Source organism: Chionomys nivalis, chromosome 3, assembly GCF_950005125.1.
Source record: "Chionomys nivalis chromosome 3, mChiNiv1.1, whole genome shotgun sequence".
Lineage (NCBI taxonomy): Eukaryota > Metazoa > Chordata > Mammalia > Rodentia > Cricetidae > Chionomys > Chionomys nivalis.
The window spans coordinates 58,519,506-58,542,585 of NC_080088.1; the positions used below are offsets into that span (position 1 = coordinate 58,519,506).

The 23,080-nt window shown below is 41.7% G+C and overlaps 2 protein-coding genes across 3 annotated transcripts in view; one reads left to right on the forward strand and one right to left on the reverse strand.

Annotated features, from left to right (window-relative positions):
- Window positions 1-23,080, forward strand: part of Dtx3l (deltex E3 ubiquitin ligase 3L) — a 65,691-nt gene that overhangs the window by 965 nt on the left and 41,646 nt on the right. The gene's annotated exons all lie outside the window — the stretch shown is intronic.
- Parp9 (poly(ADP-ribose) polymerase family member 9) overlaps window positions 5,082-23,080 on the reverse strand; it is a 35,300-nt gene continuing 17,301 nt past the window's right edge. Inside the window, exons 8-12 of one of the 2 annotated variants that reach the window (XM_057764448.1) lie at window positions 19,653-19,710; window positions 15,432-15,818; window positions 11,977-12,113; window positions 10,097-10,271; window positions 5,082-5,987 (exon numbers count right to left, since the gene is read on the reverse strand). In XM_057764448.1, coding sequence (XP_057620431.1) covers window positions 5,593-5,987; window positions 10,097-10,271; window positions 11,977-12,113; window positions 15,432-15,818; window positions 19,653-19,710 — 1,152 coding nt within the window. In that variant the 3' untranslated portion in view covers window positions 5,082-5,592. The remainder of the gene's footprint in view (window positions 5,988-10,096; window positions 10,272-11,976; window positions 12,114-15,431; window positions 15,819-19,652; window positions 19,711-23,080) is intronic. The other variant, XM_057764449.1, reaches the window with a different exon arrangement.

The following is a 23,080-nucleotide window of genomic DNA, read 5'->3' on the forward strand; positions in this document are numbered from 1 at the left end:
AGTCACTGTAACCACGTTCCTCATGGTCTGTTCAGCTACAGCCTCCAGGTTCCTGCTTTGAATTCCTGCCCTGGCTTCCTTCAGAGATGTTCTGTAAGCTGGAATGCCTGCCTCCAAATTGCCTTGTTTAATGCTATTCAAGCAAAGTAGAACAACCTCCTCCCTCCCATGGTCCCTCTTTCCCTTTCTTCTGACTCCCTTCTGCATCGGTATCCCCTTCTCCACTAACAGTGGGTTTATTACAATTAGAACTAAGTTTGAGTAAGGCAGTTAGGGAAAAAGAAAATGTTCTATGAGAAAGACTTAGGACCAGTGTGCTGGTAGTTTTATGTCAATTTGACACAAGCTAGAGTCATCTGAAAGGAGGGAACCTCAGCTGAGAAAATTGAGCCTCCATAAGATCCAACTGTAGGGTATTTTCTTAATTAGTGATTGATGGGGGAGGGCCTGGCCCATTGTGGGTGGTGCCATCTCAGGGCAGATGGTTCCAGGTTCTATAAGAAAGCAGGTTGAAGACGGGTGTGTGTTGCGCACCTTTTCCCCAGCACTCTGGAGGCAGAAGCAGGTGGATCTCTAGGATCTTTGTGAGTTTGAGGCCGGCCTGGACTACAAAGCGAGTTCCAGGAGAGCCAGAGCTACACAGAGAAACCCTATCTCAAAAACAAACAAAGTAAAAAAAACAAGCCAGTAAATAGCACTCTTCCATGGCCTCTGCATCCGCTCCTGCCCCTAGTGTTGTAATAATAATAATAATAATAATAATAAAAAAAAAAGCACGAGAGAGAAAGAAGCAAGTTCATATGGAAGGATTTTATTAGGGGAAAGGGAATGTAAAAAGAGGGAAGGAGTGGGGAGTCCAGCCTCTGGGGACAGAAGAAGAAGAAGAGAGAGGCAGAGTGAGTGGAGCGGGTGGGAGAAAAAGATGGAAGATGGGCAGTGCCCTTTTAAAAGGGAATTTAGTGAATGTGAACAGGAGGTGCTCTTAGTGGCTACAGCCTGTCAGAACTCCCAAGGCAGGCCAGTACAGAGATGCCTGATTACTAACACCTAGGTTCATGCCCTTTTGGGGGTTTCTGTCCTGGCTTTCTTCAGTGATGCACTTAGATGTGGAAGTATAAGCCAAATAAACCCTTTCCTCCCCAATTTGCCCCTTGGTCATGCCGTTCCACTGTAGCTATAGAAACCCTAATTAAGACCGGCAGGTATTCCTGACTGTAGCCGAGGTGATGTCTGATCATTACCAGGAGCAAAGACTCATTATTCAGAGAAGTCTTCATGGAGGATGGTTTATTCCCTAATCCACCCTTAGTCCTAGGTAGATCCTTAAAGAGTCCCAACCAAGAGTCACGGGTATCCACTAGGGTCTCTTCTCTTCGGCAGGGCCTTCTCAATCCCATGAGATAACCAAAGCTCTGCTTAGTGTCTTAGCTATTGCTTGAACTCACAAAGATCTACCTGCCTCTGCCTCCTGGGTGCTGGAATTAAAGGCATGTACTACCACGCTCAGCCCATGAATAATCTTGTATATATACTAGTATATATACTGTGTACCAGTAAACTGCCTTTTTAATTTAAAATGTATGTTTAAGAGTATTTTGCCTGTGTGTATATATGTACGCCATATTGTGCATCTTTTGTGTAGAAGATGGGTACCAGATCCCCGGAACTGCAATTACTGACAGTTATTACTGCCATGTGGGAGTTCACATGTGCTGGGTACTAAGCCCAGGTTCTCTGCAAGAGCAGTAAGTGCCTTTAACCACTGAGCCATCTCTCCAGCCCCAGGACACTACATCTTTAATATCATTAGATGTGGTAGGCAGAACACTAAAATAATCTCCGTGATCTCTGATTCTTGGTGTTGCTCTGTATAGTCCCCACCCCTTGAATAGGACCCCTTACTAATTCCCAGACAACAGATAGATCTAGGATTATAGAAGGCTTACTGTGATAACAGTTCATTTTGTAATACTTTGTGTATTATGGAACTAAAAATTCATGCTAGCCTTAAGGAAGCAATTTGTTGTCACTTGCTTATAGAAGGCCACCTGGTTGGGCCTGGAGAGATAGCTCAATGGTTAAGAACACTGGCTATTCTTCTAGAGGACCCAGATTCAATTCCCAGCACAGACATGGCAACTCACAAACAACTGTCTGTAACTCCAGTTCCAATGGATACAACACCCTTACACAGATATTTACAGGCAAAACACCAATGCATATAATATCAAAAATAAATGTTATTTTTTTTTTTAAAAAGGACACCTGATTGGGTCTATGGATGGCCTGTAGGACCTGAATAGCCTTTAGCTAGCAGTGAGAATCACAGGAAATGAACTCTGCTAACAGCCTGAGTGATCTTGAAAGCAGACCCTTCCAGACTTGAGCCTTCATACGTGAGGAACATGTATTTTATTGCCACTTTGATAGGCCCCGAACAGAGGATCCGGGTAAGCTGTGAACACTCTCTAGCCAAAGGAAACTAAGATAATAAATGGGTGTTAAAGCACTAAGTTTGTGCTAACTCATTACATATCATTTGCAAACTAAACGAATACACTGGGCACTGCTTGCTTATTTCTCCAAGTTATAGTCTACGGTTTATAAGATTCCATTTCTATGCATATTTGCTAATATTTGGAACATAAGTTTATAAACACTTATCTTTCAGCTATTTTCATCTATTTGTAAATTATTCTCATTTTATATATTTGTTACTTTTGACTTTGTTTCATGGAAGTTTAAACCCAACTGACCAGATATCTGTGATACATTTTTTTGTTTGTTTGTTTTGTTTTTTTTTTTTGAGACAGGGTTTTTCTGTGTAGCCCTGCCTGTCCTAAAACTTGCTCTGTAGAACAGACTGGCCTTGAACTCACACAGATATGCCTGCCTCAGCCTCCTGAGTGCTGGGATTAAAGGTATGTGCTACCACCGCCTAGATACAATTTTACTTATTTATTTATTTTTGGATTTTCGAGACAGGTTTTCTCTGTTTGCCCTGACTGTTCTGAAACTAGCTTTGTAGCCAGGCTGGCCTCAACCTCACTGAGATCCACCTGCTTCTGCCTCCCAAGTGCTGGGATTATAGGTGTGTGCCACCACCGCCCAGCTGGATGCAATTTTAAAACAAACGAATAATAAAAAAGAAAAAACCTGAAGGTCGAGAGTGAGAAGATACCTCAGTCAGTAAAATACTGGCCACTAGGGTCTGAGGACTTCAGTTCAATCTCCAGCATCCAAACAGAAGGTCAGGTAGGTTGCTACAGGCTTTGAATCCCAGTTCTGGGAGGCAAAGACAGGTGGATCCCTAGGATTTGCTGATCAACCAGTTTGGCCTAGTGACCTAATCAGCATGCCCCAGAACCCACCGAGAAACTTTGTCTCAAAAAAGGGAAGGAGCGAAGGAGAGAGGGAGGAGGGAAAACAAAGCCAAGGTGTACAGCACTGCTGAGGAACCACCATCTGAGGTTGCCCACATATGTGCACATATGATTGGAGGCACACTCCCTTAATTCCAGCACTTTGGAAGGCAGAGGCCAGAAGATCTCTGGCCTACATAGTGAGACCCTAACTCAAAACAAAACCTCTGCAAGTTAAAGCTGAAAACAAAACTGCCAAGCTAACAAGTATAGAAATAAAATCAAATGTAGATTTAGTACTCAAACTTGTAAATATAAAAATAGATATTTACTTGGAATTATACAGTATAGCATATTTCTGTTCTGTTATATATAAAAGCAAAATGGCAACAGGACTAGTTAGAAATGTCAGCTAGTAATAAGTAGAGGAAGGACAAATTAAATAACATGTATGTGGCAATATTTTATAATGCTTATATCCCTTTGCTTTAGGGATCTATTTAAATTTTTCGTTACATGTTTCGTTGCAGGATATATTATTCTGTATCTTTCTTTCACACCTGATCTTATGTAATGGTGCTTGGGAATCAAGCCTGGGACTTCATGCTAGGCAAGTACATTACCAACTAAACTCTAGCTCCAGCCTCTTCTTCTGTACATTAAAGCCTATAAATGTAGGAATAATAGAAGCATGATAAAAGAACTAATTAGATAGCTGTTATCTGTATTCAATAAAAATAATGGCTGGCAGTGGGGGCCACATCTTTAATCCCAGCACTTGGGAGGCAGAGGCAGGCTAATCTCAGTGAGTTCAAGGCCTGCTTGGTATACACAGAGAAACCTCTCAACAAAACAAGTAATAAAATAATGTTGAGTATTTTTTTTAAAGATTTATTTATTTATGATGTATACAGTGTTCTGTCTGCATGTCTGCCTGCAGGCCAGAAGAGGGCACCAGATCTCATTATAGATGTTTGTGAGCCACCATGTAGTTGTTGGGAATTAAACTCAGGACCTCTGGAAGAGCAGAACTATCTCTCCAGCCCAAGGCTTGAGTATTTTTTATTCTGTTGACTTTTCCATTAATACTTCATGAACTGCCTTCAGGGGACATCTTTTTACATCAAAAGTCAAGCATGAAATTAGACTGTTACAAATAGCATCTTAAAGTTAAGTCTGGGTCTAGTAGAGGTGGATTCAATCTTTATAAGAGCTATATTCTTTGCCTAAAACACACTTCCCGCTCTGCCTCCACTTTACCTTGTTGTTACTGTTTCTTTTGGAAGCTTCCTCCCAGTCCTTGACTCATTTGCCCTGTTCTCACTTAAATTTTTTCAAAGACTCTGTTATCCTCCTTTAGTTACGCCTAATTATATTTGTTCACGTGTCCATCTCTGCCTTTATGATTATTCAGGGTAAAGGGTATGGGGGGTAGTTGTCTTGCGTGGCATGCACAAAGTGACTGAAGCACTTGTAGTGATTAGTAAATGCTTGGTGAATTAAGCCACATGGTGGATGAATGGCATTGATTTTTGTTTGGGTTGGTTTTGGGGGGATTTTTTTTTTTTTTTTTTTTGGAGCGGGGAACAGTGGGTGTTTTGTTTTTCTAGACGCGGTTTCTCTGGCAAACCAGGCTGGCCTGGAACTCAGAGACCTACCTTGCCCCTGCCTCCCGCATGCTGAGACTAAAGGTGTGCACAGCCACACCCAGCACTGAGTGGCATTGTTTGATATCACTGAATCCAAACTGAGGAGCAGTCTTTTGATGCCCTTCCAGTTTGCATTATTTCATTGCACACATAACTACTCAGAACCAGTTACTCAGACAAAGGTGATTTATTTGAATTTCCAAAGTACTTTATAAAATCATAGAGAAAATCTAAAATCATTCCATTGTCCTATTTTATACTATCATCATTTTAATTGGCTTGAGTTACTTACTAGGAAAAAACATCTTTTGTTATATGTAAAATATTCTTGCTATTACCTATAGGAAAGGAGATGAAGGATGTCAAGGAGAAGAGACAGTCAAGAGCAAGTTTTAGTTGACATCTGTCCATCCCAAGCCCAGAGGTGAAGAAGGCAGTAAGTTGCTAGTATGTGGTAGATGCCTTGAGTAACCCAGGCATTCTGAACAGATAATCTGTTATATTCAAGCCACTCTTCAAGTCACCGACAGTCATTGTTTCAATTCACCCAAAGCCTGCTGTCTGTTAAAATGGCGCAGAGATTACACAGGGCTGCCATTTGAGACCTCCCTCCATGAGTGCGGGAAAGAGACCATCTCTAGTTCTGATGAGTCATCCTGTCCCCACATCTGATGCTGTGACAATGTCCTATCCTGTGTACAAATCCACAAATACTGGGGCATCGCCTGCGTGCCACTAAAAACAACAATGGTTTCAGGGTTGGAAACATTGTCAACCACGCTGTCATGAGCATCTAAGGCCCCAGGACTCAGTGGCGGTGGGGTTATACTTAAATTATTACCCTGACAAAAAGAGCCTGTCAGCACTTCTGCCTCAAACACATATATTAATTTATCAGTGCTAGAGGTTTTCTTGACTTTGTCTGCTAGTTTTTTAAGGCTTTTGGTGAAATATATGCCGGTTCCATAAACTGGGTCTGAAAGAGAAAAAAAAAATATGTTATAATAGATTATGTCTATTTGGGTGCTAATATGTATTTTCTCTCTAGACCTTCACATAATTACCTCCATGCTAAGTTGCTCCCAACACTATCACTGATACCATCAACAATAGTTTGACATTAGAATATATCATTAGAATTTACACAGAAGTCACCAGCTTTCAAAGCAATTTCACATCGCTTAGATTAATCTGTAATTTGGATAATATCATTTACAGTATGAAAATGTAAGATTCAGACAAATTCTGACTCAAGTCATTATTAACCAGGCAGTTGGCAGCAGTAAGGAAGTCTGTTCTTAAAACACTGGCTGGCTACAGAAGCCACAAATAAGTATCAAGGCAAAGACTCTATAGGAAGACCTTGTCTCAAACAGCAAAACAACAGAAATGAAAACGAGCAAACCCAAACCCTCCAAAACTGTTCAGTCGCCCTTCACTGTAGAGGAACTAAATGCAGCTTAGTGGCATGTATTAGCATCACAAAGCTGTGGGTCACTCTTCAGCACTGAAAATAAATACCCTCATGTACAGGTGAACACGCGAAAACTCTGAAGCTGTGTTGCCGTTCCTTCCTTCTTTATCCCTTCTATACTGAACCACACGCTGACATAGGCTCCAGAGCAGCACCGCAAAGTAGAAATGCGATACAAGCCATATAAGCCACTTTAAGTTTTCTAGGAGCCACGTTTTAAAAAGAGGAAAGAAAAGAGAAAAAGAATGAAATAAAATTATCAAATTAGAGTCAAAGTATCATTTCAGTGTCTAGTTAATAGTATAATTCACTGGGGGCGGGGCAGGGGTTGGAGAGAAGGCACAGCAGTTATGAGCACTTGTTTTTCAGAGGACCGAAGTTCAGATTTGTAGTGGCTTAAATAAGTATGGCCCACATAGACTCATGTGTTTGAATGTCGAATGTGCTGGGAATCAAAGAGGGAATGGCACTATTAGGAGATATAACTTTGTTGGGGTAGGTGTGGCCATGTTGGAGGAAGTGTCACTGTGGGGGCGGGCTTTGAGGTCACATATGCTCAAACTACACCCTATACACTCCTGCTGTTTCCTGTGGATCAAGATATGAAACTCTCAGCTCTTTCTCCAGCACCATATATGCCTGCATACTCCCATGCTTCTTGCCATGATGATATAATGGACCAAACCTCTAAAACTGGAAGCCATCCCTAATTAAATGTTTTCCTTTATAAGAGTTGCTGTGGTCATGGTATCTCTTTACCCTATAAAAACCCAAAGACAAGTTCCCAGAGCACATATGGTGGCTCACAACCATTGGATATCTCCAGTTCCAGGGAATCCAGCCTCACTTCTGACCTCAAGAGATACTAAACACATGGCGTGGTACATGTACATCCGTGCAGGCAAAACACTACTACACATAAATCTTTTTAAAAGTTGTATACTTTTAAAAATTCACTAGGGAGATATTTTACATTTATTATTAGTTTCAAAATCCAGTATCTATTTTATTTATCTTTATAGAATATTTCAATTCAGATTAGTCACATCTCATGTTCAACAGTCACGTGTGGCTAGAGGCTGCCACACTGATAAATGGCATTTCTGTTTTCAAAACATCACAAAGCAATCTCCTTGCATTGTAAACATAGAAGATATAGTGCCAAAATAATAGTCTGAGATTAAAAATAAATATTTGTAGTGTGGAGCTGCGGGCCTGCTTTTCATCCTGCCAGGCTAGCTTTACACCAGAAATAACAACACACAAACTGTATTCTTTTAAACACTGCTTGGCCCATTACATCTAGCCTCTTCTCGGCTAACTCTCGAACCTGAACTAGCCCATTTCTAATTTATGTGTGTAGCACCCCAAGGTGCGCTTACCGGGAAGATTCTAGCCTACATCCATCCTGGGTCGGAGCTTTATCGCGTCTGCTCTGGAGCACACCAGCATGGCATCTGCCCCAGAGAGGAGAGGAAATGGCATCTGAGCTCACTTCCTCTTCCTCCCCCCCCCCCCCCCCGCATTCTGTTCTGTTTACTCCGCCCGCCTATGTTCTAACCAATGAGGGTCAAGCAGTTTCTTTATTATTTAACCAATGACCTTCCTCCATCAAATATTTCTTTGAAAGAGTTTCTTTTTGAATATTGTCTCAAGGACAAAAGAGATAAAGCTGAGAACAAAGCCTCTTAATATATAATACACCTATAAAACAATCATGTGTATATAGATTTTAATTCATAAGAAAATCATAAAATTCTAGCTTCCATAGTTTAGTTTTCTGAGGTTTATTTTCAACTAAAGGCTAAGAACCTGAAAGACTGAGAACGTTTTTTTCTGACTTGATTTTAAACTATAAACGGCAGGAAAATAAAGCATGATGCTCTTAGAGCAGTTTTTCTCAGTTTGAAGTCCTTTCTTCCAGCTGGTAGAACCAAAATAATAAGAAGGGGATGTAACTAGTTCTGACCCAGAGACTATAACCTTCCTACTCCCCAGCCCTTTTTATTTGCTGATCAAAATCCTAAGCCTGTCTGTCCTGATATTGGAACATCTCACTCTCTCTGAAGCATACCTCTCCCCACTGTGTCCCACGAAGCCACAGACTCCCACTGCTGAACCTGCCTGCTGTCTTTCTTGACTTGCAGCTCAGCAAGTATAGTTTTCCTTCTGTTTCCACTTCCCTCCGCCAGGCCAATAGACTTCCAGCTTACTGGCCTATCCTATTATTTTCTCTCACTCCAATAAAGTAGTCTTTGCGTTCCCTGCTGAGTCTGTTCTGAAAACTGTTTTAGTGACGTAACCAAGGACCTGCAAAAGGGATCCTTGTGAAGACATGAGCTTGACCTCAAATTAGTTCTCTTACTTGCTGATTTTTTTAAATTGTGTATGTGTGTGTGTGCGTGTGTGAATGCTTGTATGTTTGTACACCATGTGCATGCAGTGCCCACAGAGACCAGAAGAGGGCACTGGATCCACCTGGGACTGGAGTTATAAATGATTGTGCATCACCATGTAGATGCTGGGAATCAAACCCTGGCCCTGCGGAAGAATAAGTGCCATCTCCAGTCTCTAAAAATTTTGATCTATTCATTTTTATTTTATGTGTGAGTGGTTTTGCCTACATGAATGTGTATGCACCATGTATGTTTGGTGCCCAAGTAATTCAGAAGAGGGCATCAAATCCCCCGGAACTAGAGTTACAGATGGTTGTGAACCACATGTGGGTCCTGGGAATCAAACCTGGGTCCTCTACTAGAGGAACAAGTGCTCTTAACCACCGATCTTGTTGAACATTTAAAGGCATCATATTGCTGGAAATTATAATCTGGCTAAGAATCTGAGCTTGTTCCAGCCTGTGAGGCAATGCAAGGTCAGTCACCTGGTTAGGTGACTGGTTAGGCAGCAGACCTAGAAATGAACAAAGACTGTAAGGGAGAATTTTCCCTGACTGAGCAATGCTTCCTATTCCTGTCGAGCAGCACAAGGTAAGTAACTGTTCTGTGTTTTTCCTCTCTTTCAAAATGGGAGCCATTACTACACTTACATATCATTAGCTAATGACAGAGAGGGCACTTCACCTGCCAGACTATACCTGATTCATTCACAGGAGATAGACGAAGAAAGGGCTAGGCATGGTGGTACTTGCCATTAATTCTGGTTTACTAGGGAGGGAAGGCAGAGGCAGGCAGAACTTTGAGTTACAGGTCAGCCAGGACTACATAGACTCTGTCTTATAAATAAAACAATACAAAAACAACAAACCAGGGGTGGGTACAAAACAAGTTTCTTAAATGTAAGTAAATATGCTTCGAACTAAGGAATGGGGTTGGTTCTGATAATTGTGTTGAGACGAAAAGGGCAAAGCAGTGACACTCCAAGGCAGAACACAGACAAGAATGAGATTAAACCTGAACCACAGATCCCGCTGTTCACACTTGCATCAAGTATCACCCACCAACAAAGGATAAAATATCAACCATTTCCAAAAGACTTCACCTCTAAAGGCCAGTGGCAAAGGAGCCCTCCCCACAGCCATACACTGATGTCTGCTTGCCCTGTCCATGCAGGCAGCCCTGAGGATGAGCCCCGACGATGAGGCCAATACCTACCACAAGGTGTTGTGTACAGTCTGTGAAAGCCGACTCTGCATACCACATTGCAAAACTGATAGGGGACCTGCTGGAACAACCTTTGGCTCCCAGATCCCCTCGGTGTTCTCCCTTCCATCATTTTCTTCTTCTCTTGGAAGGCATTCTTGAGCACATTATTTTGTATCTGTGCCACCTATAAGAAAAAAAGAACTGAATTGGTCTGAAAAACAGCTACTTTAAATTGCTGTACTACTTGGAAACTACATGTGCTATGTGCATGGAATACGTGCATTTTGCTTTTTTAACTCTCTCCTAATTTGGCTTCTCTCCAAAATCTACCCCCTTTTCAGTAAGTGCATTTAATAAAATTAGTTGTATGCCTACAATCCCTGAAAAGGAGTCAGGAGGATCAGAAAGGGATTAAGGACAATCTGAACTACACAGCAAGTATGAAGCTAGTCTGGGCTATATGAGACTCTGTCTCAAAAAAAATAAAAAAAGTAACAACAAAAATCACAAGCTTCGGAAATGGTTCAGTTTGTTGGTAAAGTGCTTGGTTTGAAAGCATGAGGACCTGAGTTCTGTCCCCAGAATCTACATTTTAAAAAGCCAAGCATTGTGTCATGAGCTTGTCATGATCCCAGCACTGGGGAGGGAGCAGGTCCCTGGGGCTCACTAGCTAGCGAACCTAGCCTACTTAGTTCCAAGTAAAAGTGAGAGATCTGCCTTAGTCACTGTTCTAGTGCTGTGAAGAGACACCTTGACCAAGGCCAACTGATAAAAGAAAGCACTTAACTGGGGGCTCGCTCACAGTTTTAGAGGATTAGTTCATGATCATCATAGCAAGAAGCAGACAGGCTAGAGCAGTAGCTGAGAGCTCTACGCCCCAATTCATACACAGAGGGCAGAGAGAGTGAGACACTCAGCCTGGCATGGACTTTTGAAACCTCAAAGTTCACCCCCAGTGACACACCTCCTCCAATAAGCTCACACCCACTAACACTTTTTCTGGTTAGTTCCACTAACCAGAGACCAATTATTCAAACACGTGGGCCTATGAGGGCCATTCTCACTTGAACCACCACAGGCCTTGTCTCAAAAGACAAGGTGAGCTGTGGAAGATGTCCTAAGGAAGGACAATAGCCAAGGTTCTCTGGCCTCCACATGTTAGAAACATCAGATTGTCAGAGCTCAGGTAGTTTAGGCACTGACATGCTCCCAACCCCTTTCCTTCATTTCCTTTTCATGGTTTCTTTTATAGCTAGACAACTGAGAGAGATTGTGGATGAGACTCCAGTCAATGGGGAAGGGCACAGTTGCCCCTGTGTTAGATACAAACCAACAACTCCCACCAGTCTTCCTGCCCTTCCACTTTCTGAATAGCACACCCTGCTAATTAGAAGTCAAATTTGCCTTGTTGAGATACTTTCATTGGAGAAGCCTCTTTATTTCAACAGCATACACATACCAGGCAGGTATAGCCTGCTATACACAACAAATCCACTGTGTAATAAGTATGTGCCAGTCACTAGTGCTGAAATGACCAACAATGCTGACATAGTACATGTCCCATTAAAGCTAATGGTTTGTGAGATAAAAGTAGGTAAACAATTGTAGCACAGTGGACTAAGCACTAATGTACTTTCCACTGTTGTGGTCACTGACAGGTAGACCACCTGCTCATGAATCTTGATTCTCTGGCTCTGTAGGTCTTGACATCATTTCTACCTCCTGATTCCAGCTACACCCTCAGGCCTGAATTCTCACCCAGTCTTACTCAGGCCCCAGGTGACTGACCAGCTACTGCCTGAGAGTCCTTGGCAGGTGAATTTTTATTTTGGCTATAGAACCAATCAATAGCAAAGTGAACCAGACCTCCCTTGATTGATTAGGTATACCTTCACAACCCACAGGCCACACTTCGCAAACTGTCTCTTTCGGTCCTCAAGTTCCTGAGATAAAGGTACTGGGTAATGAAGATATGTGTGAAAATCCTCCATTTCATCCAGTATTTCTTGCTGATTGGTCCACTGTCCTAAAAATGAGTTAAGACAAAACCTTGAGGAGATTCGATTAAACAATTTCTTGCTGGGCAGTGGTAGCACATGCCCTTGGGAGGCAGAGGCAGACGGATCTCTGAGTTCAAGGCCAGCCTGATTTACAGAGCGAGTTCTGGGACAGCCAGGGCTATACAAAGAAAAAACTGCCTTGAGAGAAGGAAATCTAAAAATGTGGAAGGTCGGCCCATTGAAAGCGTATGCTCCTGCTGTTTAGAGCATGCAGGAATAGCTGTACCAGGCACCCAGGAGCTGTTTCTGCTTCAAACAAAGAGAAACCCTTGCTCTTCACTGGGCCCTGGTATGTATCTAAAACAAGGCAGAAGCCTGCCACCTCTGCCTGCATGTCTCTTTTACTTCAGGCCCAAGTGCATAGGCATATCTGTTAATAAGGAGTGTCAGTCTATTTAACCTATTTTAAGATGGAAAGCACCTTAACGTTTAGTTACCTTGGAGTCCAGGGACCACAAGGCCTTCCAGGCAGGACAGGCCACTTCCATGGTTAGAACAGTTGTCTATTATGGAGACAGATCTTATGGAGTTCAGGTTAGTCCCCCACCATAGATGACCGTGATTAAAAATTAGCAGGACCCTGAGCGGAGGTAATGATGGACGGGAAAAGTCTTGACAAGGACTGCTCGCTTTCTCTGCCTACCCTCAAAGTGTCTTTTTAAAGATTTATTTTCATTTTATGTGCATGGGTGTTTGCCTGCATGCATTATTTATGCAACGTGTGTATGCAGTGCATACAGAGACGAGAAGAGAGCATCAGATACTCTAGAACAGGAGTTAATAGATTGTTAGTGACCATGTAAATGTTTGTAAACCAAACCCAGGTCCTCTGAAACTTGAAATCAAGTGCTCTTAATTGCTGAGCCTTGTCACCAGTCCTCAGTTCATCCTTTAATTATACCTAAAACTCACATAAATAATCAGAAGAGGAAATGGGAGGTGCTGGGACCCTTTATTGCTTCCTCTTCCCAGTGTGAACTGATGAAATCTTTCTCTGTCACTACTCCTATCCCTGATTTTCATACTGGGAAGAGTGGCTGAGCTCAGTCTCCTGGGGCTGCAGAGGCTGACCTTCTGCCCTAAAGCTGTTCTAAACTATGATACACTAAGTTATGGGGTGAAATGGATGTGTGATGAACTTGTTCTTGGTGAGTTGGGTCCTGAGACTTCAAAAATGGGAAGGGGAGCATTAATAACACTTTTCCACTTAATTCCACTTAATTTGTTTTAAAAATCACATTTATTTGTTTGTGTGGATGTGGGTATGTGCTGGTCCCCATGGGTATGGAAGAGAAGGCAGCTTGTGGAAGCTGGTTCTTTTACACTACATGAGTCCTAGGGATTGAACTCAGGTCAGACTGCAAATGCCTTTACCTACTGAGCCATCTTGCTGGCCATCAAAGTGGCATTTTAAATGAGACAATAGCTTAGTTGGCTGTAGGACTCACAAAGGGTCTCTGTTGGCCCAAGTGCCCACAGTTACTCTAATGAGTTTAATCACACTGACTGAGAGGTACTTGGGTATATGTCTCACCATACCAGTGAGTACTTTTTTTGTTGGTGACAGAGTTCAAAATAGCAATTTTAGAGAATGAAATGCTGCCGGCAATATATAAATGCAATGAAACTCAAGGTAAGTAATAAGATAGAACATATCTACATTTAATGTTCCATTTGCACAATTGAGCATGTTGGGTTTTTGTGGGTTTTGGTTTTTGGTTTTTTCACTCCATGGCTCTAGCAGGCAGGTCTTACTTTAGGCTTTCTGTGTAATTACCTCTTAAGACAATCCATGTCATAGCAAGTAAATCCAATGGAATGTGCTTCTATTTATCAATCAACAACTCTGACGGTAGAGAGACAAAACACAACTTATCAAAGCATTACGACCTGAGCTGAACATGGTGGCTCACATCTGTAATCCCAGCACTTGGGAGGCTGAGGCAGGAGGACTGTCCTGATTTCAAAGCCCACCTGGGATACATAGTGAATTTCGGGACAGTCTGAGTTACAGTAGGAAACCTTATCTCAAAACTAAAACAAAAGAAGGTTAGGCAAGGGGCGGAGACCTGTAATCTCAGCACTCCGGAGCCTTAGGCAAGAGAATGTGGAGTTCAAGGCCATCTTTAGGTACTTGAGTTTAAGACCTGCTTAAAAAACAAACAAACAAAAAACTGAATAGAACTTGGAGCAGCTGTGGCTGCCTGCACAACGCCTGTGCATACAACCAAGTCAGTCAAATCTGTGCATGTGTAGGGGAGGGCCGCTTCTAACTAAGGAACTATGGGTATTTGGGCTGCAGTCTGATAGGTTGCTCACACTCCATTCCATTGGACAGCACTACATTCACATGTCTGTGAAGGTTCCAATTGGACTCCATGTTTAAAAATAGGACATAGGCCGGGCGGTGGTGGCGCACGCCTTTAATCCCAGCACTTGGGAGGCAGAGGCAGGCGGATCTCTGTGAGTTCGAGACCAGCCTGGTCTACAAGAGCTAGTTCCAGGACAGGCTCCAAAACCACAGAGAAACCCTGTCTCGAAAAACTTAAAAATAAAATAAAATAAAATAAAAAAATAAAAATAGGACATAGAGTTAGAAGGGAAATATGGGGGAGGCCTAAGAGGAGCTGGAGCAGAGAAATGGTCTGAATATGATCAAAATACATAACTATATACATATATGAAAATCTCAAAGAATAAACAAAAATATTTATGTCCCCAGTCACAAGAAGTGAATGATCTAACACTGAACCTGAATGGCTTTTTTTTTCTCTCTCAGACTGTTACTCCACAAATATGAGTACACTCATGACCAGAAGCAACTTTTAGGAAGGCTGATGCTTTTGTTTTGAGACAGGGTCTTATGTAGACCAGGTTGGTCTCCAATTCACTCTGTAACTGAGGGTAGTCTTCAAAGACTACCTGATCCTCCTGTCTCTGTCTCCCATGTGCTGGGATTACACCTGGCTTTTGGGGGATCAGGGTTCACTGGTTTTCTCCTTTCTGCTTCTGTTCCATCTCTTCTCTCTGCAGAGATCTTTGCCCTGACTTAGCAAAAACACTGCCAGCACCAACATCCTTCATCCCTTAGTCAGAAGGACACTTACTTGAATTTAAGAAACTCTTTTTTCCTCTTTAAATTTTATTTATTTATGTTGATATAGTCACAGTACATAGCCCTGACTGGCCTGGAACTCGCACAGATACACCTTGAAGGTGCTGGGCTGAAAGTTGTGTGCCACAATGCCTAGCAAGAGCTTTGACCTTGATGTGCAATTACTTACCTAACAAGCCCCGAAGACTTTTCCCCTTTTTTCTTGCCACTTCTTCTTGAACTTCACACAGCATGCCTTCAATATGCATGACGGCTTCAATTAGGTCAGCCTGGGCACCCCTAATCTCCAGAGTTGCCTTTTGTGGACTGACAGTCTCTGAGATGGAGACACCTGAGGTTGTCTGGAGCTGAGACAGCCTGTCATGCTCTTTTTTCCCAAGGTAGAGAATGTGGTTGTTTTCAATGATGTGGCAGTCCTCGGAAGTCAGCAACCTTTCAATCCATTCTTTGGCCTCACACATCTCTTCCACTTTTACACCCATCAGACTGATGGCAGGGGATCCAGCTTCAAGTCCATGTCTCTGCTCCCCTCTGATCCGCTGTGGGACTGAAACGACTATCAAAAACAATTATAGAAGGCTGGTGGGTTTTTAAATAGTACAGAACATCACAGCCACTGTTGGCCCCAAGGCTGTCACCGCCACTGTCACCAACAGCAGCTAAGACCTATCTGTAAAAGCTATAAAGGAAGTCTACATGAACAGCTAGCTCATGGCCGGCCTCCTTATAAACACACCAGCTAGCTTAGAAGACAATGGATTTATTGTATCTACCCTCTGCTGTGTGTGATTTGTCAATTCATAAGTAGTTTACCTATTCTCACATGCCAAGTGGCATATCCTTAGCCTCTTGCTCCTACCAGACTTAAAATCAAACACCTCAAGCTACAGAATTCAAGGAATAAATATATTTTTAAAAAACAAAAACAGTCCAGGCAGTGGTGGTGCACACCTTTAATCCCAGCACTCAGGAGGCAGGGACAGTCAAATCTCCAAGTTTGAGGTCAGCATGGTCTACAAAGTGAGTTCTAGGACATCCAGAGCCAGAGAAACCCTGCCTTGAGGGGAAAAAAGAAAGAAAAGCTGAGGTTGAGACTGGTGACATGTACTTATAATCGCCACACTTGAGAGGTGAGGACAAGAAGATCATGAATACATGAAGGTTTTGAGGTCAACCTGGGCAATGTGAGAGCCTGTCTCAAAAATAAAATAGATGGTGGCTCTGGGAAGAGTCAGGAGAGGATTAGGGCAAATGCACTGTATGTAATTCTCAAAGAACTAATTATCACCTTAACTTTTAAAAAAGGTAGCAAGGGGCTGGAGAGTGGCTCAGCAGTTAAGAGCACTGGCTGCTCTTCCAGAGGACCCTGACTCAAGTCTCAGCACCATCTCGGCAGCTCACAAGTTACTGTCTGTAACTTTGGTTCCCTCACACAGACACACATGCAGGCAAAACACTGATGCACATTTTTAAAAAAGTAGCAGTTAGGCAAAATATTCCACAGGAAAGCAAATATTTTTTAAAAAAATATTTATTTATTTATTTATTTATTATGTATACAATATTCTGTCTGCGTGTATGCCTGAAGGCCAGAAGAGGGCACCAGACCTCATTACAGATGGTTGTGAGCCACCATGTGGTTGCTGGGAATTGAACTCAGGACCTTTGGAAGAGCAGGCAATGCTCTTAACCTCTGAGCCATCTCTCCAGCCCCAAAAGATGCTTATCTTGACTGCAATTAGAGAAATGCACCATCACCCACAAGTTGGGCAAGAATTTAGCAGTTTTACAATATCAAGTGAGAAATCTATAGAGCAACTAGAACTCCTAAATATCTATGACATAAAATTGGGAACAGCATTCTTACGTAAGTTAAAACCAAAAACTTTTACAAAGCCCACATTCTGGTTTTTTTTTGTTGTTGTTGTTTTTTAAATAGCTGAGAGAGAGAAGAGAGACAGAACATTTCTTCAGGTGTTCAGATTTAGTAGCAAACACCTTTCCCACCAAGCCATCTTATGTGTTCACATTGGAACTAACTGCCCAATGGAAATAACCTGATGCCCTTCAATAATGGACTATTACTGTACTTATGAAAAGAAATTACCTTTACCTGACTAAGTCACAGAAACATATTCTGAGGGGAGACAAACAATTTGAGAACTACTCTAGACATTGTTCTAAGAGCTTTAAATATATTATTTTATTTAAGCCACGCAACCCTTTGAGACAGGAACTATTTAGTTCATCATACAATTGATGTCATTTAAGATTCCCAGAGTCGTTGAGTAACTTGTGCATGGTTGTAGGACTAGCTAATCATGTCCACCAAGCTAGTGGGTGGGTGCATCTGACCCTAAAGTTACACAACTTTCCAGTGATGATCCTCAAACAACAGAGTAGGGGCTGGAAAGATGGCTCAGTGGTGAAGAGGATCCAAGTTCAATTCCTACCACCCACATCAGGCAGCTCACAACCACCTCTAACTCTAGCTCCAGAGAGATCTCTGGCCTCTGAAGGCAAAAATGCACTTATGTGAACATGCCTCTCTCCTCCCATAACTAAAATTTTAAATAAGGACAACTGGGTAGGTCGTCAGTATCTATCTTTCTACTGACGCCACAGCTGGGTGGTACCAGGAGCTCTGGAAAGCAACAGGGCAGCACTAGAAGGAAGGAGCAAGGGAGCTGAGTTGAAATAAGGGCCAATGTTTAAGACAACAGAAGTGAAAAGGGAATTTTAATAGGAGTATACTTTTTGCTGTTTTAAATACTTATTTGGGAATTTACATTACTTTCTGGAAAGACACAAAAACCATACATAGTGGTACTTCCTTGAGCCATCATTATTAGAAGAGATAATTACTTCAGACAACTAAATTGTTCAGGTCACTAAGGGCAACTTTTCTAACACTAAAATGCATTCAATTAACTATTTATTATATAAATATTCCTAATGAATGTGTGCTTCTCTTTATCCCTGGCTAGTTTAATCTTTCCTTGATAATTGAAGACAATCTGTATCAAACATTTCTGAGTGGTAATTATTTTCCTGTGGTTTCTAATTTCATTACAGATATTTTCAAGAACTACTGACTTAATCACAATCCTTGTCTCTGCACTTCAGTTTGATGACATATAGAACTTTTATATCCCCTTTTTGCATTAGCGTTACCTAGAACTCCATCCCTTTCCTGTTCCTCTATATTCCATGTGGATTCCCAAAATTTATTTGTTGGCTCCTACTGGTTTGATTTATCTCAAGTGTTGCCCTCTCCCTCCACTGCTGGCTAATGGCAATCTTCCCATCCCAAGCTCACCTTAGAATCATTCTTGTCCATGCAGCCATTCTTGTTCACCCCCAGCCTGAAGGAATCTTTCCCTCTTCTATTCTACCTGAGGAATCTGACCGTCTGCCCCCCCCTTTTTTTTGAAATTTTTTTATTTTTTATTTTTTTTGAGACAGGGTTTCTCTGTAGCTTTTTGGTTCCTGTCCTGGAACTAGCTCTTGTAGACCAGGCTGGCCTCGAACTCCCAGAGATCCGCCTGCCTCTGCCTCCTGAGTGCTGGGATTAAAGGCGTGCGCCACCACTGCCCGGCAGATTACATAATGCCCATCTGGCCCTTTTTATTTGTCTCCTGGAACTGGTTTAATGCTTTGTAATTTTAATTTACAAAACATTTTTTGATAATTGGAAATTATTAATATATTGTCTATTATTTAAATTACAGTTCATGATTGTTCTCCCTTTCTCTCTGTGAATGTGCATATATGTCACATGTACTATGGTATACATTTGGAGGTCAAAGGACAATTTGTGTGAGTCAGTTTTCTCCTTCTACCACGTGGGTTCTGGACTTGAACTCTGGCCAACAGGCTTGGCAGCAGGTGCTCTCACCTGATTACAAATCTCACCGGTTCATAGTCACCTATCATGATCATCCTCACTTTACAGACAAATCTATATAGGCTCCTAAGACTTCTAAAACTCGTGACAGAGCTACCCTTCTGTACTTGCAGCACAACTGAGCCATTAAACATTTCACCCCAGTCCACTCACATTCCAGTGAAGGAGTGGAAGTCTGAGACAAAATTAATACCAGTAGCATACACCATTCAATATTGGTTTAATCCATCAATCCCAGGAATCCAAAACCTAGCTCAGCGGTGAAATCAAGTAGACAGTTCTTAAAGAGATCTGCTTGACCCTGAATCAGAGTTGCTGAATCAGAATCTATAATCAGAATATATGGGCAGGCACCCTACCTTTCTTTCATGTAGTGCAGGATGGCCTCAAACTTGCTATCTAATGAGAATGACCTAAACTCCCGAGTCTCCTGCTCCCACCCTGGTACCATGATGCCTGTAGGAGTCTTAATTTCTCACTCACCACTGCTACTGCTGAGACTCAGCTTACTGGACCTCTTCGTCATTTCAGCACAAAAAGCCTAAAATGAGCAGAGCAAAGCAGTCATAACAGGGAGGACAGCGTTTCAATAAAAATCTCAACCTGCACACACCACAGCACTCTCACACAGTCCTTAGGCCACAAGCAGGCTTTAAACAGCCCAAGAGAACAACATGAGCACTAGGAGCTACTACAACAGCAGTTCTCAACCTGTGGAGATATCAGAGATCTACATTATGAGTCACAACAGTAGCAAAACTACAGTTACGAAATAAAAAAGAAATAACTTTATGGCTGGATGATGTAGGTGGGCCTTCTGTCTATGTGTTACTTTCATTGGTTAATAAAGAGACTGCCTTGGCCTTTTGATAGGGCAGAAAATTAGGTGGGCAGAGTAGTCAGAACAGAATCCTGGGAAGAAGGGAAGTGAGGCAGACGCCATAGCTCTCCTCTCCAAGATGGACGCAGGTTAGAATCTTCCCGGTAAGCCACCACCTCATGGTGCTACATATTTAATAGAAATGGGTTAATCAAGATGTGAGAATTAGCCAATAAGAGGCTAAAACTAATGGGCCAGACAGTGTTTAAATGAATACAGTTTGTGTGTTGTTATCTTGGGTGTAAAGCTAACCATTCGGGAGCCAGGCAGGACGAAAAGCAGGCCTGCTCCCCTCCTCACTACAGCTGGGGGTCACCATAACATGAGGAACTGTATTAAAGGTCACAAGATCACTGTATTAGAACATCTGAGAAATGAATACAGGTAAAAATGAAAGAAAACTAAAACCTGGTAGGATTTAGGCAAAACATAAGCATTCATCCATTCAACAGGTATTAATGTAGGTACTGAATTAAAGCTCAAATAAAAATATAGATCACTTCTAAACAGTATGAGGACATAAAACTGTTTTATATGAGTTAATTATTATAAAGTACTTAAAATTGGATCTGACTCATAATGAATATCAATATATGTTAGATATGGTAATTATTGTTACAAGATAGTCTACAGGAAAAGAGACATTATCCAATATCTTTCTTCTTCAAAGGTGATACAGTAGCAATAATTACCTTATTGAAAAATGATAATATTGATGAGATAAAGACTAGATTTTGCTTTATCTGTACTTCAAAAATGTGTGTGTGTGTGTTTGGACAGGTTCTCACTGTCTCACTATGGCTCACAATGTAGCCCTGGATGGCCTGGAACTCAGAGATCCTCTTTTTTTGAGGGGTTGGTAGAGACAGGGTTCTCTGTGTATCCCTGGTTGTCCTGGAAAAACTCTCTGTAGGCCAAGTTGTCCTTAAACTCATTCAGAGATCCACCTGCCTCTGCCTCTTGAGTGCTAGAATTAAAGGCATGTGACAACAGACCAAACTAAAAAATGAATTTTCTTAATCTTTAAAACATTTCCTAGCTGGGCAGTGGTGGCGCACACCTTTAAACCCAGCATTTGGGATGCAGAGGCAGGTAGATCTCTGTGAGTTTGAGACCAGCCTGGTCTACAAGAGCTAGTTCCAGGACAGGCTCTAAAGCTACAGAGAAACCCTATCGCGAAAAACAAAAACAAAAAATTTCCTTTATAAACTATATTTGCAGCTTCTAGTCCCCCCCCCCCTGCTGGGGGGGACGACCAAAAAAAAAAAACCCGCAAAAACAACAAAAAACAGAACAAATCCCTTAAACTAACCACATTTAGTTACCTGGAGAGGTTAAGACAGGGTTGCTCCCTGTCATTCCCATCCAAGAACTTGGAAATAAAGCAAATGAACTAATATTATCCACTAATTAAACAGACTATAAAAGAGGTCATATACAAAACAAGTCAGCTCTTTTGTAGTTCATCTTAGAAGTCGGGAGATGTTGCAAGGTTAGAAACACTTAGGGAAAGCTTTAACTGAAATGTGATGGAAAACTGAGAGGTGAAGCCAAAGGGCAAGGTGTGGCAGACAGAGTTCTTCCAGCTCTGCTCAATAGTGATGAATGAAGTAGAAGGTGATGTATGCTGTGAATATGTTTTATTGCCATTGGTTAATAAAGAAGCTGCTTTTGGTCAATGGCTTAACAGAATATAGACAGGCTGAAAGAAATATAGAGTAGGCTGAGTTAGTCAGATGCCACGTAGCTGCCAGAGACAGATGCTAGAACTTTACCGGTAAGCCTTGTAATAGTGCACAGATTAATAGACATGGGTTAATTTAAGGTGAAAGAGCTAGCTAGAAAGAAACTTAAGCTATTGGCCAAGCAGTTTTGTAATTAATATAGTTTCTGAGTGATTATTTCAGGTCTAGGTGGCCAGGAATGAACGAGCAGCCTCCATCAACAGAATGACATATCAATATGTGCCAGCTAAATCCACTTAAAACCTGAGTTTGGGAAGGAATTCTAGACAAAACAAACAAACAAACAGATCAATGCAGCTTCTTGCTCTGTTTTCTGGTTTGCTGCAACTCCTTTACGACAGGTCTTCCTGACTCAGCCTTGGCAAGGAAGGCTGTGCAGCATCTTTAAAAACAGTGGCTTCCTGGTTTGCCACCACAAATGGCTCTGACTCTTTCAGGAGGTCCGGCTATGGAGCATTTAAATAGGGTTTATGAGCAGCTATTCAAACTGCTTAATGGTGTGACATAGACCTGCCATATATCTGGAACTAGGGTGGTGTACATGGCTCTCAGAGGCAGTGAACATGCCTCCACCATGTTGGACTGGGCGGAGCAAGCAGACCATGCCGAGGAGTTGGTCCTAGCTACACCCACTTAGGAATTTAAAACAATTATTTCCTGGTTAGAAAATAATTAAAGATGCACACACAATAAAGACAAATTCAGATGAAAAAGACCTCTAAATGGGTCACAGTGTTGGATAAATGTACAAGGCTTGAGAAAGGGAGAGGAAAAAGAGCATAGACAGTTATAAAAAGAAGTAAAGTCTTTAAAGAAACAGCAAAAGTAATATAAAAGAGTACAGACAGTCATAGATTTAAGGAATAAAGATAATAAGATAAATATTAAACTTGTAGAAAAAGTAATAGAGTAATAAAAATAAGCCATGTAAAGACGGAATATACACAGAGTCTGGATTATGCATATTATTTGTTTTCTTTGAATTTTTTGACTGTGAAGGAGCTAAGTACAGAGTTCACTGGGCTGCTAAGCTAAACCAACATATGTATTTTAAAGGTACTTTGACTTCAAAATTTGGGTCTAAAGATTTGTTGCTTTGGAAAAGAGGTTCTGCTTTTGTTTCCAAAGAAGATGAGAACTTGTGGATTCCTTCCAGACTAATATGGTTTGATGGACCAAGGCCTCCCAAAAGGTCACTGTGAACACCCTCCCCCAAAAACTACTTCATCCAACAAAAATCAGGAAGCAGTTTGGAGAGAACTACACCCAAATTCCCAAATATTATT